At 42.4% G+C, this 17,975-nt stretch overlaps 1 protein-coding gene across 1 annotated transcript in view; it reads right to left on the bottom strand.

Moving 5' to 3' along the window:
• Nucleotides 1-17,975, bottom strand: part of LOC134562933 (basic proline-rich protein-like) — a 126,426-nt gene that overhangs the window by 19,039 nt on the left and 89,412 nt on the right. Inside the window, exon 2 of the mRNA XM_063420612.1 lies at nt 11,236-11,315. Coding sequence (XP_063276682.1) covers nt 11,236-11,255 — 20 coding nt within the window. The 5' untranslated portion in view covers nt 11,256-11,315. The remainder of the gene's footprint in view (nt 1-11,235; nt 11,316-17,975) is intronic.

Raw genomic sequence — 17,975 nt, 5'->3', positions numbered from 1 at the left:
TTGCTAAAATAAAGCTACCAAAGGCCTGTTTCCCCCGCTTTACCACCTTAGCTACAATGGGTGGGCACGTGCTTAGGGGATGGTGAGGAAAATGCAGGGGGCAATCAAAGCTTTGAAGTGCACAGACTCACAGCTACAGCTGAGACCTTGACCTGTCAACATCAGGCAGCTCCAGTCAGACGTGACAAGGAGATTGCACAGCACCCTTGCAAAGGGCACCTGCACCCAGGACCTGCCTCTCTTTTTACCTGGGAGCCACCACAGCAGCAGGATGAGAGCAGGCACAATCTCATTCCCCCAGATCTACCAAGTTCACAGAGAAGAGAGACACGTATTAGCATTTAAATGGGCTCTGCGGCATGTTTGTTGGTTTTACACATCTGGCTCAGGGAGGGCAGCAGCTAGGATGACTCCAGACAGAAAATACAGACTTCGGTGCTTCAGAGTCCCAAAGCCTCCTTCAGCAAGTGGAGTTCATAAACCTCCTGGCAGCTCCAATTATGATATCCTCACTCATAACAAGCAGTACCTTACTCCAGGGGAAATCTCTTTGATTTTTAATTTAGCCTAAGTTGTCACATAGGTGTAAGACACCAAGACTCAAAAGTTCCTGGAGAGTTAGAGAATACTGGCATTTGCATTTGAATCTCAGCTGTTGGCTCCAAGTGTGAGGGAGGAGAAGGGGCACAGTCTCCCCTCTTCTTCCTACTTACACTTCTTGCATAAGTTATTTTGGCAAGAAAAGGAATTCTGGAAGAGCAACAAATGCTGGGGTAGGTCCCAATGTTTTTAAAGGCTGTAATATTAAAAAGCAATTTAAAAATTTATAAGTTTTTTTTTTTTTTTTTTAATTCAGGCACTTAATTCTTTACCTGAGTGACTTTGAAGAAGTTACAATCTGTAATGAGTCACAGAAGAGATCCCTAGTAGTTGCTGTGCCTGTCAGCCAAATCTCCTGCAGAGCCACTGTTCTTGCCATTTTAGCAAGTACAACCCTCATGTTAAAGATAGGAAATGGGGCCATCAAAAAAGTCTCACCCAGTAACAAAGTCAGAAATGGCACCTCTGTTCTGACACTGCTGCCTGCTCTACCCACCAAGCCATGCTTCTTTCTTGGATGCAGAGAGAATTTTTTTCTTTTTAAGTTTAGCACAAACCCTCAGTTTTCTGTTTTAGTTCTAGCATTTCATGCCTTTGCTCTTCCTTGCAGTGTGTCCTTCATTCAGCCCAACCGCACCCACGTTTCCCTGCACACAAACACCCTGTAAAAGCTCTGCTGGTGACCCAGCTGCAGTGGAGCTGTGTGTGGATGGGGTGTCTGTCCAGCTGCCACTACTGCTATGTCCCCCACTTTCACTGTGAAGGGTCTGAAGAGTTTTCTATGCTGAATGCAAAGTGGAGAGAAATGAAATTAGTGCAAATATTAAGACACTAGTGTGAGTGCATGAATATTTAAGAGAGTGTGTGTGAATTTGATGGCCAAGTGGCCACCAAAGGAAGAGGGAAAATAAACCCTGACTACACTGCATCACAGGCTGTAATAGCTACAGATGAGAGACTGCTTTGTGTTCCAGTTTTTCAGAGGGTAATAAGGAGTCACCTGTTTGAAAAGAGATAAACAGGCAGGATCTTCAACCCTTCCATTTGGGAACATTGATGTTTAAAGTGAAATGTTTATTGGCTCTAATGAGGTTGATTCAAAAGGGTGTTGGGTATTTGCATACCAATTTCTAAACCTCCAAAAGAAAGGTGGTGATGTCTGAAAGCATAGAGTGACACCCACAAGCACGTCTCTGGTTTCAAAGTAGCACTGTTTAGAAAAAATGACATCTCAGATCTTTTTCCTTTTTTTTTTTTTAAATGCAAGAGCCAAGAAATTTGCAAAGTAATTAAGAAGCAAATAGACTAAAACCATCAAGGAGACTAGATTTTTAAGAGTTCAAAAGTTGTTGTAGGGTTCTCTGGTACAAGCTACCATTAGCATTAAAAAGAAGAATTGGACACTTACATGGTGGCAGGCAGAAAGAGTGGGTTCTTTCCTAGACAGTGAGACACAGCAGGATAGAAACACTTTGACATTAGAGCATTAACAAATCTGTAAATGATTAGCCAAGAAAAGAAATCGGGCTGATTGTTTGCCAGTTCATTAACTATCCACTGCAAAGTATATGGCTATTGTCTCCTGCAGTCAGAACAGGGTGATACAATACAAATAATAAAGATAACAGCCAGAAGAGCTATTTCACTATGTGGATTGTGCACTTGGTCTTGTAAATCAATTTTTGTGTACCTTGTCTCGTTTGCAAGTGATATCTGCAAGGTGAAGAGACAAAGTAACACACATCTAAAATAAATTGAATTAATCTGGAAAATAGGCTCACTACAATTTTTTTTTGATCCAGCACTTACACAAGAAAAAAAATAGCTTTGTGTCACAATACAAATACCAGTGTTTTACCTCTTCTGTGCACAAGTGAAATGAATTTGATTCAGTTAAGCACATGCCCAGCTTTAGACCTGTGCCTAAGACCTGTTTTTAACTGCTAAACACAGCTTTCAGTACTTTGCTGAGTCAGGGACTGGATTCAGTTCTCCCATGGATAGGCAGCCATATGTCAGGCACATGGTGGTATACAATGCTTAATTTCCCAGGGGAAAATAAACCTTGCAGAATTTTTTCTTCATCAGGCCTTTTATTAGACACTGCTAGATCTAAGTCTCAGGAGAACATGTTCTCCTTGGCACCAATGGCATGGGCCCTCCTAGAAAATACAGGAATTGGCTGGGCACACCAGCACCAGAACTGGTACCAATGCCAACAGCCAACTAGACCCTTGCTTGCATATTTATTAAGAAATGATCAGGAAAATATGTGATCACCACATATTCCTTTTCAACTCAAGGAAAAACCAAACCCACATCTGAAAGGACACTGCCTATAATCTTCTTGCCTTGAAATGCCGCACTCTCCCAGGGGCACTCTCTCCTTCCCACTGGTGACCAGGCAGTTGCTGCTGGTGTAGGATGACATAATTGATGGAAAATTGCTCACTGCTGAGACATAGGTGACTGTCCCCTCTCAAGATCACCCTTGTCTTTTCTTTCATCTTCCATCATACACGTGAGATAAGATTTTTTGGGGCCAGGATTTTTCTTGCCATATTCATGTGTAGCACCTACACTGGGTCATGGTGACAGATGGGCACCAGAGACAAAATCCAAACCTGTTTAGTTCCTGATAATTTATTTCTTACTCTAATGTTGAGAAAATTATTTGTCTTCCTGCTTTTCCACCTTTCCTTAATTTATCTTGAAAAGAATTCATATCCTGAGATACACTTGCATTCAACAGGGATCTCCATCATAGACCACTTTTAACACAGATTCACTTTTATACAACATAATTGTAACTGTAATTTTAAAGTCAGTCAACTCCCTGGCTTTTTAATCTACAGATTACCTTGCTATGCTTTACCTGCCTCTCAGAAAGTGATGCAGATGGCCAGAAATTTCAAGGTTCTTACTGATTTTCCAGTGAAAAGGAATTTACACAACAGCAGATTTTGTTTATCACCTATACATGATCTACATGTAATTAGCTTTCTTATGGTTAGCAGAGACAAGGTGGAAGAAATCTGCCAGCTGAAGACAAATGGAATGCAGCAATAAACCAACAATCAACTCAGTGCCTCTAAAAAAGGCTTTGGAAAGAAGGATCCACTTGTAGATGGAGAAACAAATTCAGCTCAAATATAGCAAAGCAAAAGCAAGATAAAGATTACCCTTAGGGGCAATAGACTCCTGGGTGATGAAAGCCCTGCTCAGTCGAAACTAGGAGCTGCTGCAGGGCAGAACCAAGCAGCCAGAAGGGAAGAAAGTGCTGCTTCAGTCCACTTTGCTGTTGGGAGAAAAAAACCCACCCATGGAATCATTCATCCCCAACTGTTTCAGTACCTTTTCAGGCTGAGACAATTCTTCCATTGCTATCTAAGTTACCTTCTTTAACACAAAATAGAGTAAATCCTATCCTTTAGAGTTCTTTAGGGATAAAGCCAGTCTTGTTAGCACAAAAGCATTCAGTGGGTTTTAGGTGACCTCCATCCATCTAGGAAGCGAGGACATCTACACGAGACAAATCATAGACCAAACACAGACTCAGTGTCTGTGCAAACTCCTGTTTTACTACACACCCAGGCATGAGGGAATTAAGGCCTGATCTGGAACAAAAAGTTAATCACATATTTAGTAATCTTCAAAGTGTGGAATTTTTCTTGTATGCTCCAGGGTTAGCATAGTCCAAATCAAAGCATAGATAAAATTTAGCATTAGTCCTGAAAATGCTGAGCATCTCCTGTTGTTTCCACGCTCCATGGGGCTGTGATTTCATGATACAAACTATTTGGCCACAAAACAGGCTTGTGGTATTGCTGGAATCCCATTCTATGGCTCTGGCCTCCTCTTCCCTCCACCTGTGGCTGCTGATTTCTGCCCTTACACAGCAAAGAAATAATCAGGCTGGGATGTCAGAGGACACATCAAGCCATATTAATATGACCACTATCTTCATGCCTAGATGTCGCTTACTGAACCAAATTATTTATGAGGAAGAAAGAAGTGAGATACTTATACAAATAATATCAACATAGAAAAGCAATGGCACACACATTGCAAAGAAGGTCAATGTATCAGACCAAATAGCATTTTTGTCTCCATATCTCAAATATTTCTAATCTTAGACCTTATAAAAGATAAGTCTGCTTTGTGTCTATCAAAACAGCTTCCTTCAACACTGCAGAAGAAAAACAACAACAACAAAACAACTTTGAAAAAGAGTAACACAAATTAAATTGTGTACATCGCAGGGTTTTATCAATCTGTATCACCAAGGCAGAAGAAAAAGACAGACAAGCCATCTTTGTCTAACATGCTGTAGTGAGAGAATTGTCATTGTCTTTGGATTCTTTTATAAATAAAATAAATATAAAAAGACAAGTCATTTTCTCACCTAATTTTCCTGTAGAACTGATAATTAAGTGTTGTTGGCTGCATCACCAGCACACATTTGTGATAGTTGATTTAGTGTCTCTGCACATTTAAAAGCTAAAAATTTTCTCTTTTGCTGAATAAAAATACCTGTTTCATGGCCTTTTCTCTCCTCCAAGTAATAAGTTAGCTTTATTTTTTTAAAACTTGCCATCTGTGAAAAGTATTGTTTTTTCAAAAATCTTTCATATATCTAGGACCTCACTGAAAAGTAATTACTGTGTATGTTGTGGAATGACCCTCAATATATTAATAAAGATGCAAGATGTTAGCTCATATATTTTTAAAATATATATTACAAAGACATTGGCTTGAACACAAGGTCACAGTTTAGAGGGACGAACCTCTGACTGGGTGGAAGTCCTTAACTCACTGTGTGATGTTTTGCACATCCATTAATTTCTCTTAAGTGGGAAGTGCTGAAACTACAGCTAAGACAATACTGGACATAGGAATATATCACCTATGTGGGAAGTACTTGAGGCTTTCCTCACAAATGTGTCCATCCTTTTAGTGGGGTTCATTCTTCCCACAGCAGCAGCAGCCTGACAGTGTTGTATTGCCAGGTCAAAGCTTCATGGCTGAGAGCTATGCAAAAAGAAGGCAAACAGTTTGGACACAAAAAGGAGAAGGTTTAATTTAAGGTGCCCAAGCTGGAAATAGACAGTCAATGTCTTTGACCAAGAGCTTTTGCACATCCTCAGAATTAGGTGCAACTAAGAGAACTCTCTTCTTGGCTTTTCCTTTCTCAGTGGCCTTAGCTCTGGCTCCCAAACACAAATCCTTCACACTGTGATGTTAGAATGTGTCTGGATGTGTCTGGCACTCCTCTCTGACCCCACTGACTGACAGGCTTTCAAGAAAAACAATGCAAATTGAGGGTCCCAACACCTGTGCCAGGGCATCCAGTGCTTTCATTTCATTCCACTTATTTTGGTACAAAAATTAAAAATAACTCTCGCCCAAGAGATGACATTAAAATAATTTGTGTTTAAACTGAAACCAAGTACTTGTACAGTTTTCCCCACTGTGAAACTTGTTTTAAATTAAACCAATGAAACCTTTCTGGGTGCACAAGGCTTTGAAGAATGCCTACATACTACCCATGACACCGCAAATTTCAGCAGTAACCCACAGTAACTCCCACGTCATGTACACAGTAGCACAGTGCTTGCAAAATTGCTGTCATTTACTAGTCTCTGTACCTAATCAAAGCCTGCACACACACATCAAGCTATGACCAGAGCTACTAACATGCCATGGGGTCATTTTTGCCACCCTGAGTTAGCAAGAGACTTTAAAGGAGACATTAGAAGAGCCTCCCTCAAAATGGCCCTGTGAATAGCCACAAAGGAAAAATATGTAAGTTTTCTTTTGAAAGTAAATGATGACATAAGACCAAAGTCCTAATTTAACTGTCCTAGCAGGATCAATGTTGTTTCTGGAAACTCTCTTGCCTGAATATAGCAGAGTAAATCCTTGAGGACTCATTAGCTCCTGCAAGTCCCTCTGGGGCGCTTTATTGTTGTATGTCTGTTTATGGAGGCACTAGGAGAGATGGGAATGGTATGCAAGCTTTTGCAAGCAGAGTTTGCAACCTGGAAAATTAAACTGCTATCAATCCCACCTTATGTTAGTATTCCAGCCCCTTGGCAATGGTACTCTGAGCAATCCAATATTTACATACATGTATGGTTTTCATTTTGGCAATGAAATGTCAGGGACCCTGAACTGAAGCCCACAGCTCCTGCAAGGACAGAAAGCCATTTTGACCGCAGCAAGTGGCACAGGCTGAGCATGGGAGCACTTTCCCATCTCTCCAGCTTTTACCTGTGCTTTTGCCTGTCTGCCACTGAGCCTGAGTGTCAGTGTGTGCAAAGCCCTGGCAGCAACATAATATTCACCAGTGATGCTTCAAAACTCAGTCTTTTCAAGACTCACCCTGCCATCTTATAAATTCCAGATAATATTTTAAAAGGCATTTCTAACGAAGGGCTTGTTATTTCCCAAGTAAAGACAGGCAGCCCCAGCTTTCTCCTTTCTGTGTCCTTTTTCCTTATCACCGTTGTGTAACAACCCAAGAGATACATGACATTTATCACAACAGTTCTCATCCATTCACCTGACAATTAGAAATGCCCAGTGGATGGGCCAGAGGCCTGGTATTTATGTTTGTATTTTTGAGTTTCAGCATTTCTGTAACCCTTTGTTACCACTAGTATAGCCAAAAGTCAGCACTCACCTCATATGGCAGGCACATCCACACAGGCACATCCACATCATTAAAACATAGGATTGAGAAGGAGCTTGGGCATGAACTCTGGTTTCTGTAAGGAAGCACTTTCACCTGTATTTTCTGCCACTGTCACACCACAATCAATTGCACTTAACACCAAGAAAGGTTTGTCACAATCTCTTCTCCCTCTTGGAAGACAGACTTGAGTGTGGGGAGTGATGAAACCTGCTGTTTCATGGACAGCTAAGGACAGATCCTGCTCAAAGCAAAAACAGATTGCTACTGATTAAGAAAACACATCCTGACTACACTTCTAAACAAATGGTAATACTCTCTCTCTCTATATATATATATATATTTAATACCTAGAAAATTTTATTGGCCACCACATCTCCCCAATAGTAATGCAACTCCATTTGCAACCCACTGCTCATGACCATCATATATTTTCAGGGGCATCACACAGGCACACCATGCTCAAGTAAATCAGGATGACTAGAATTTAAATAAACAGAATGATTTAGGGTAGAAAATTTAAATTAAATAATTAAATGAAATAATACAAATTATGATGTGCTTATGGCTACATCTAGGGCCATCTGAGCTCTAAGGTCATTACTCCTGAATTTATGTGCAGAATAAGTAATTATAGGAAAAGCAGGTTCTTGCTTAGACATGCCTGCAAATAATGAAACATCATTAACATGCAGGAAAATTGTTACATTTTGGTGGATTTGATTTTTGAATACCAGGCTTGGTTTCTTGTTTCCCAGTCTCTGCAGCCCTGCCATCACCACTAGTTGAAGGAGAGGCGGCTTTGCAGGCAGTGGCATTCCCCTGCAGAGCCTGTAACACCACACTGCCCAGAGGCATGGCGTGTTGATTGAAGCATGGTCTCTATGTGTCATGTGTCAAGGATGATATGTCACCAAATCAGCCTTGCATCTCTGTGCAAGGTGTTGAGATAACACTATCAAATCATGGCCTCGTGACTGTTTTTTAGTGTCTAATATAACAAATGACTATAAGCTCACTCTGGATTAATGTCGGTGTCATGAATGTTTACTAATGCATATCAAAGCCAGGATCAATGCTAGGAAAGGATTTTAAGCGTAAGTTACAATGAAACACAGACAGAGAGCTGACATCCCCCCTCCAGCACAAATTACAAGCAAGTTTACACTGCATTGTGCAAGGGCAGAGGGCAATATTCCTGACACATTATTGAGAAAACAAAGCTTCCCGTCCTTCTTCCTGTGAAGGAATAACATAATTTTGGTTATATTGGTTTACTGCTTGAAACTGTAAGATAAATCACATTGTGGGCAAGATGTAAGCTCTGGCTTGTCAGTAGACTGGTTACATATGTATTCACAACTCTCACTGAACCACCCAACACCATCCAATTGGACATTGTCATGTTCTTTTCACATCTCTTTTTATCGTGTTCCACAGCTGGACATGTCTTCCCAGATCCTTGAAAATTGTCCATGATTGTGTCCAGTGCTAGTGTGGCAGATACAGCAGCATGCCACCATCTGTGCTACAGAAATTCCCACCCTGTCCCACCAGGTTCCCCCCAAGCAGCAGGTGTTTCCCAGAGTCCCATATCTCAGAAGTGAATGCCAAAGGATGCAATTTGAGGGCAATATGCTGTTGCTTTCAGTTTTAGTGTTTTGCCATTGCTGCTTTGAAGGGTTTTGCAAGCTTGCCTTAATGGACTCTTTTCTTTGTCAAATGGCAATATTTTTTATAACAAAAGGGTTTGGGGCAAATCAGGTTAAAGGGAGAATCCCTTTTAACTCCCATTTCCTGGAGGAAAGGAAGACATCCCTACTTCTGCATAGGAGCCTAAACTCTGTGTGGGCAATTCCTGACCTGCTGAACATCACAGTCTGCTATACGGGGCCTTCAGCCCATTCCCCAGCAGGCAGGAGCACTGTGGGGTATTTCATGGGACCAAGGCATACGAGAGACAAAGGACAGCCTCAATCCTTTCCTCTTTCATGTAGCCTCTTTGCAGTCAGGTAATACATCCTTTTGCATGTGCTGAAGCTGGCCCAAAGTGCCTGGGATGCCTTGCCCAGCAGCATTTGGTGGGCAGTGCTACAATACCCCCTGCCAGGCTGCACATGGGTATGGCAATGCCTGAGCCTCACGCACATCTGTAGGAACCTGAGCACTGATATCTCACTTCAGCCTCATCCTGGATATGTGTTTGTGCATGTATGTGTTTTCACAGCCTTACAAATGAACAAAAGTATGGTTCTTTCAAGCAGTGATAGTGTCACAGGGAAGTGGCAGACTTCAGACATCAACACTGCAGTTTCGGTCATCAGCCTGGGAAGCCCCTGCCCTGTGCATCACTACTTGCAGCTGATCTCAACAGGCACATCCCACTCTCCTCTTGGGTCCTCACCATTGCAGCAAGTCCAAGAAAACATGTGTAATCTGGACCTCTGGGAGTGACAGACATCTAAGGCACACTGGGTGTTGTAGGTGTTACTGCCCTTGCCTTTCTGCTCTCACCCCAAAAGCAGGCAGCAGATGCTGACTCACACCTCACTAGCTCCCAAGTTGCAGCCATCGATGAAGGAGAGAATCAGCTTGCAGAAAGGGGATGGCGTGTGAAGTGTGGCTGCAAATACCGCTCTCAACCTAGCGCAGCTGTGGCCAAGGAGCCAGCCAGAGCAGCAGAGCAGGGCAGCAGCAGCCTGTGCAACCCCCCACACTGCTGCGGGCAGCTCTCAGGCCATGTCAGAGCTGGGGCTGAAGCAAGTTTCACGCAGGTTTAAGGCAAGATGGTAGAGTGATGACTGAAGGTCCTTCCTAGCAGTGTAGCCACGTGCTGCTCTGAGCCATCATCCAGCCTGGCCAGGCTTCCTTGCCTGTTGCTGAATAATGCAGCAGCCTGCTACAGCCCTACACCTTGGTGTTCCCATCTGCAGCTCAGAGTCCATAGAACTTCCCTTCCTTCATGGAACATTGCAAAATGTTTGGACCCAAAGTTCCAGCTAAGAGCCAGCATTACTGGTGTTCAGCTGATGATGCTGAAGGTAAAACTGCAACAACCTTGAACTTGGGGGAAGGAGGGAAGGAAAGAAAACCTCTTCATGGGGACTCATGCCAACACCACAGCTGAATGCATAAATGAAAAAGATCTTAATTTTGGAAAGGATGAGCACACTCAGGCCATTGTAGGGCAAAGCAAAACAGCTGAGCTGTGACCAGCTATCAGCCGCAACTGGCAGCCACAACTTCCCTGCTGACAGCACAGCATCATTCACTGAGAGGCAGTGGTGGCTAAATGGGCCTGAAAGAATCCAAGAAACAAATTTTGAGCTGATAGCCAACCTTCTTCACTGTCAGTGAGGCAGTGGCACAGGAGGAGCTGGCATCTGATGGGATGGGCACATGGGCTGGGTGCCTGCACATGGCAACAAGGGGAGGGCGGCAGAGCCCTGCTCCGGGAATTGCCATGATTAGAAATGACTGCTTGTGCAAAGTATTACGACTACCACTTCAGCTGCTCCTCGCTGATATACTCTGGTTTCTTTATCCAGCACCTGAGTAAACCAAGCACAGGGAGCACCAGAGGCTGCATGATGTTCTTCATCTATTAATCTGTTTTTGCAGCACCCCTGGGTTTAGAGCAACTAAACTTTTGATTTCTAACAAAACCAGCAGCTTATAACCCAGACTGCTTGAATCAGAAGTGCACAAAACTTGAGCTTCAACCCCCCGCTTTAATTTCCTTCAGCAATTTATCACCTCTTTGCAGCTCACACATACAGAACAACCAGAAAAATTTCTTAACACCCCTTTGGCAAGCCACACTGAAGCAACTGCCACAGTAGTTTTTTATTATTGTTTTCAGGGCCTATGGCAAAGAAGACCTAAAAAAAAAAAAAAGCACCCAAACTAAACTAAGAAAGAAAAAAACATTAAGTACTTACCTTTCACAGGCAAGACACATATCAAGAGTGTGAGAATCCACATGAAAGGGCAAAATATTTTTTTTTCAAACAGAATTTCCCTGAAAAACATATTGAGAATAGTGTCATCTCCAAATATGTATTTACACTACCTACATATACATGTGTTTATCCATGCATATATTTATACAAATTATTTTAAATGCAGTAGAGAAGGTGTTGCTTGATGTTTCACATAAATGCAGGAAAATGGGAAGTAAAATCCAGCCCCTGCTCCAAATCCACTACTGTATATTAATTTAATATTTTTTCTATTCTGTTGCTGTAGTCTTCCATTAAAATCTCAGACCAAACTCCGGCAGCCTGTGTAATTTCAGGACAGATGGAATTGCCCTTGTTATTTCCCATATACACAGCAAAGGATTCTCTAATGAGATGAATACTTGAGGCTCAGGTTTTCACTGCTCCATAGTCTAGATTCTCATTTTGCAGTGCTGTGAAGTGGTGGTAAAATGATGCCTTACTAAACAGTAGTATTTTACACCCACTAACCCAACTCTTCAAAGCGGTGTTAATGACCATGCAGAGTGCAGAGCCAGAAGAATCAGACCGTAGGTGTTTATCACCAGGAAAATGAGAGCAGGCGCAGCTCGCTGTACTTGCAGCGCCACAGCCCTGCCACGCAGAGGCCTGTGCAGCTCGTTCAGTTCTCTGCATGACCTGCTTGTAGACAGGCAGCCTTCTTTGGACTAGGGTGGTAGCCATGCCTTCTCTCATTTGCTGTTTCATTGACGGGTTTTGTGGTCAGGACTTGATGTCAAAGAGCCATCTTCCCTCACCATGCCCAGCTCAAGGATATATTTAAGCCACATTAAATGCTAGAAATAAATCCAGCCCAGTTTTGAGACCACCACACAACAGTCATATCATCACTTGCCCTGGGGCTTGTAAGCCTTTAATCACTGAGATTTGTCCCTTGCATCCCACACAGTTGTGACCAGGTTGATTAATTCCCTTCACTCAGCCTTATCATTCTTAACTCTGTGCTTTGCTGAGATGCATTTCCAGAAAACTACATCAAAAAGCAGTAATGTTATTCCCAACCCATACTTTTTCATTAGATCTCCTGCAGGAGCACTAAGCAGAAATACCCCACTGTTTCTGACTGATGGACCCGTGTCTCTGTTCAGAGCTTCTTGTCTACCTTTCAGATCACAAGTTCTCCAAGGGGAGTATCTTTCTGTTGGAAATCTGCCAGTCTGCTGGTATAGTGGAGTCCTGAACTGAGAGCAAACACAGTCCAATCTTTCATCTCTTATTCAAAGAGCTTGTGGAAAAACAAGAATTCTGCCCAAATCACTTCAACTACTCTTCTCTGAAAAGTTTTGTTACACTACAGGACAAACATTTTACACGGGACAGATAATGGTTCCCATTACCCTTTGCTCTTGAGGCTCTTTTCAAATACCAAGTCTATTGCAGAGGAAAAAAGCATTTATGTAGCTGCATTTTGCTCCCACAGCCTCTCAGTGAGTGGCAAATCTCCTGTCTTCTATCTGTGCCCTTGATGGGCTTGCAGAGCCCACTGAGAGGAGGCTGACATGCAATCCACTAAGTGCCAGCATTGCAGTTCCCTGCTGTGCCCTATCTCCTGCACACGCAGAGACATTTGCCAGCTTGGGGCAGTGATGTGTTGGCACTGGGGTATCAATTCCTCCTTTCAGAAAACAGGAAATATAATGGACGTGTTATTTTTCTTCCTGGGACCACCTACCTGCTGATGGCCCTACAGCACTGTTAATGTGCAATCCAAACACTGCCCAGTTTGCTTACCGACAGGTTTTTCTCTTAAGCCCCATATGCTTTGTACTAGAAATATGTGTGTGCATGTGAATTTCTACTGCTAATACCAGAGGCACAAGGGAGTGTACATGTGTGCAGATGGATGATGCTTGTACAGTAAACCCTATGCAATCCGTAATAGAACATGGTACCAGTCAGTCACTGTGTCACTTCAGATCTGACTTTTTCTTTTCTTATACTATATATAGTGCATTTCCAGTTCTTCCGCAGCACACAAGATTTCCTTGGAGAAGGAATTTTTCTACTTGATGTTAGGCATCTTTTTGAGACTTCCAAGCTGCCTGCCTTAAATTCTCTTTAGTAAATATTCTAAACTTGGTTTACTTCTGTCTTCACTCCAGACGGATTTCAGAAGAATTATTATTCCTGAGATTAGAGTGAAAAATCAAGCACTGTAATTTGCTGCAATGCAAACTCAGAGTAACTGACCCCCTGGGGCAGGCTTAGTGAGAGATTTGATCCTGTCCACCAAGGAAGAGGGATAGCACCATGTGGCCAAGTGGCAATGGTCATGAGATAAGGTATGGAGAGGCAGGAGGGAGTCCTCAACACCTGTGAGTGCTCAGACCAGACCCATCACTGCTCTTGGCAGGAAGGGTCACTGGAACTGACACCAGTTTGAGAACAGATAACTCTTTAAAACTACCCATGGGAATTGATGCAAAAATGGTTTATAACCAAAAATTCAGTAGTGCTGCAAAGGGTAGATAAATGTGCACTAGAAGAAGAAGACCAGGTAACATTGGCTGTGCCCTCCACCTGAGGAACTGCTTCTGCCTACAACATCAGGTTTCTGACCGTGCAGCTCACAGGGACACCTCAAACCAAAGAAGCTGTACTGGTCATTGCTTTTACATTTTCCTTAGTGTAACTGCATCCACAAAAGGCTTTTGGTAGTATAGAGCCGCTGTTTAAAAAAATCACACTTCAAATGAAGAGTATTTTTCTGGTAAGAGTTGCTGGAGTATGATCTTTAAAGCACTTTACACTTGTGATTCTCCTCTGTCGTGCTCATCCCGCACCACAGCACTGCAGGAATCAGGAGCACTCACACAACATCAGTGGGCAATCTTACCCAGTCACAGCATGTGCCCAAAGTGTATATTAAACACCTATCAATATTTGGCACAAGGACACTATTTGCCATCCCTCTGTCACCCAAAGATATTTCAGCTTTAAAGCCATACCTGTAGAGATTTAAATTAAACCTGCACCTATACATCTTTAAATTCAACCTGCCAGGGACTGCTTTTGGCCACGGAGGCCAGCCAGCACAGTATGGTCTGTGTCTATGCTACCGGCTGCTCTCCTTTTCCAAAACCTGCCTCCGGTCTGGTCACTGGGAATGGCCCATGCTGGCTCCCAAGCACTGCCTGCGACCTGCTGGGAGGGCTGCTGCCCGCTTGGACCGGGTAGCAGCACAGATGACTGAGTTCCCGTCCCAGGGATTTTCCCTGCCGCTGTTTTCTGACTCAGATGGACGCAGACAAGGTGTCTGCACAGACTGCAACACGTACTGAAGAGCCTCACTTACGTTATTGCACAGAAGGATTAGGACTCCGTAGGTTTGGGTCAGCAAACAGCCTTCACAAAGAACAGTTCGGCAAAGCATTTACACATATGCTTGGCTATGAGTCAGGTAAAAATCTGGGAAAAAGAATCCTCTTTCTGTGCTTTTCCATAGCAAAGTGGAAAACCAGTAGGAAATGCAGATCCTCTGGAGGCCTCCTGCAGCTTTGCAGCATATGTGTGGTAGTCATCATGATGTCCACACAGTATTTAACCAGAACCTGCTCACTTTGAGCATGAAGATGGTGTCCCTGTAGCTCTGTCATATCCCCCCAGTGACTTGACATATCTCTCAGTGACCGGTCAGCTCTTTAGAGGTGAGGAAATGAAGAAACCACACAAGAATACAACAGCAAGGAAAGCTCTCCAGGAGTAAATAATGATTTTTACCAGAGCAATTAAGACAGCTGGAAAGAATGAACTTTAAAGAAAACAATTTTAAAAAATTGATGTTTCTGAAAGGTTATCCCTTTTTTCCAACTATCTTATTCAACTATGTTACTTGAGCTAGTAACACAGATTGCCTCCCCTAGATATTTTCCTTAGACCAGTCCAGCTGTTACTGTTAAAATTACTCTCACTCTCTGCAGAGGAGTAGATCACCTGAAAGAACCACACCTGCTGCTTCTAGACATGATGCAAACACAAATAGCAGTGCCAGAGCAATCTACCTCCCTTTCCATGGCACAATCCCATGAAACCAGAATTTGAGGACTAACCAGCCCAGCTATTAAAATACTCATGTCTAAAGCAGGGAGTAACTTCCCAATCCATTGTGTGAGCATCATGTCTGCAGATAACAAAGTCCTACTGGTAGGACAGACATGAGATTAGATTAGATCAGATCAAATTAGATTTGATTAGATCAGAATTAATTCTAGATGGGTGCTTTATTATCTCTTGACAAGGTTCTTGCTCTCATGCTGGGTTTTTAGGAGCCATGAAACTTCTTGAATGTTTAGAAAATATAAATATGTTTGTAATCTGCCCTAAATTTGTGATTTTGTTATTGTTAAAGATTTAAGAGGGGACTGAGTGTAAAACCAAATTTTAATCCTGTTCAAAACAGATGTACTGTATTACCAACAGTTGGAAGTGTTAAATGACAATGTCACATGGAAATTTTTTAGTGGGGAAGGAGAGATGCACTTGTAGCTTAAGAGATAAATAAACAGTGCATATTTAAAGATTCTCACAGTAAAAACAAATAGCTTCTGAATACAATGATTCCTCTCTCAGGACATGGTTATTTATTTGCACCATACAGCAGCATAATATTCTCAACCTGAAATAGCTGCTATACTTCTGTTCTGAAGGTTATTAGACCAAATTTTTGCATATCCTCAAATGCATCAGTGAATTACAGGAAATTTCCCTTACGTTTAGCATTGTGCAGACTAAGTGTTGAGTTCTTATTTACTCAATGACAGGATTCCTCAGCCTCCCCGTGCTCTCCTTTTTTTCTGCTGAAATAAGGGATCAAGTCCAGACTGCTTAGATTCTCTCAGCAGACCTGGAGGCTCTCACTGCTCTCTGTGCATATGAGGGGAAATGCCATGCTTCTGGTTTTTGCTTGGGAGCTTTCAATGAAGAGTTGAGAGAAAAGGCAAAGTGGGCACTTCTCATTAGGGGAAGACGAAACACTGAACTGTATGAAGGAAGCCTGCTTTATATACTTTCTATATACTTTATATACTTTCTATATGCTTTATATACTATACAGCTGGAATTTTTTGTCACATATACACATGTAATAGCTTCACTCTTGTGTTCTTCATATCTCCTTATTCCTCAAAGGTTTTCCAGAGTTAAATAGGAAATAATTTCAAGGTTTATCCACAAACTATCTGTTCTACCAGGGGACAAGGCCATGCATATGCAGAAAAGCAGAGTGAAGGACAGGACTGGAAGGTTTTCCAAAGATTCTCAGGCTCCTCACTGTCTACAGAGGGCATCAGAGAAACAACTTAGCTTAAGCTACTTAAGTGACTTAAAAGGCAAAAGCAAAATAAATTCTCCAAACACCTCTGATGTACAGTGATGGGGCTATTCAATCAAGTCATCACTGGCCTCAGGTTTATCCTGAAGGCATATCAGATCCAATCAGCCTCCTAACTATCACTGGCTTTTACAGATTTCTTACAGGAAACAAAAGAATTAGGCCATATTGGTGTTGAGACTTCTCTTTTGGAGGGTGCTTCTCATACATTGTTTGAAAAGTTAACTGCATAATACAAATTGCTTTTCTGTGTTCTTGGAAACCCATGGTCACAACCACAGATAAATATATGTGAGTTCTAAATGCAAGTTTCTAATTTGCAAGGGCAAATCCACATTTGTTTGCTAAGAATGGTTCAACTTAATAAGAGGAAAAAATATTGAACTCAATTTAAGGTATTCTTGGGTTTCCTTCTGTGCTTTATTTGTTTCACTGGTTGCAGTGCTCCTTCACCATTCATTAATTTTGGAGTGGATGAGGCAGACTGCACCATCACTCAGTCATTTCAGGGAAGTTGCCACTGGGATGGCACACTTGAAAATATCTGTCCGTGGGCTGTCTCTTCAAGCCCACTACAGGATCACAGTGGCTTTTGTGCTGTTCAAAACAGTTTATCCTCTCACGAAAAAGAGATGGAAGAGAAATGTGAAGGCAGACACCATTTAGGACACGTAGCAGATTCGTGAGCAATATCAAGAGGCTTCCTGTGGATTCTCTCCCATGTCCTCCTCCTGCACTGCACAGTGTGGTTCACATCCATCAGATACAACCTGCACACAGCTCTGTCATTCACACCATGTTTTGACTGAAGTTAGTCATATTTTTAGGAACTGGGTATTAGCCTGCATTTCTATGGATTTACCTTTGTCTGGAATTGTTGCATCCTCTTGGATAAAAGGAGAAATATTTTTTGATGTGTATTTAACTGTTTTCATGTGTCCTTGTGAAATACTGCAGTCAGGTATCCTCTGTGTACAGGCACTGACAAACAGCAGCAAAGACAGAAGTGCAGATACAGAGATAACATATGGTCACCTGGAAATGTGGCATCCCTATTGTCTGTTGAAGCCACTGAGATTGCTTCCAGTGAGTGGGCAGAGGATTTCAGATATGACATTTAAAAGGCACAAGCGAGAAGCTTTAAACTATAATGTGTTACTAACAGAGCTAAAGCAGTCTGACAGCCCCTAGCAGACATGAGGCAGCCTGGGAGCTTTGTCTCAGCTGCTTTCCTCACTCTCCACCTGACAGCAGCAGCCCCTGAGCCTCAATAGGTACAGACACAACTCCTGGAAGACATTACTGGGAATGTGTTTTGCTTTTATTCCTG

The sequence above is a fragment of the Prinia subflava genome, chromosome 1 (genome assembly GCF_021018805.1).
Source record: "Prinia subflava isolate CZ2003 ecotype Zambia chromosome 1, Cam_Psub_1.2, whole genome shotgun sequence".
Lineage (NCBI taxonomy): Eukaryota > Metazoa > Chordata > Aves > Passeriformes > Cisticolidae > Prinia > Prinia subflava.
Note: the sequence above shows the minus strand (reverse complement) of the source record. Positions and strands in the feature narration are given on the sequence as shown.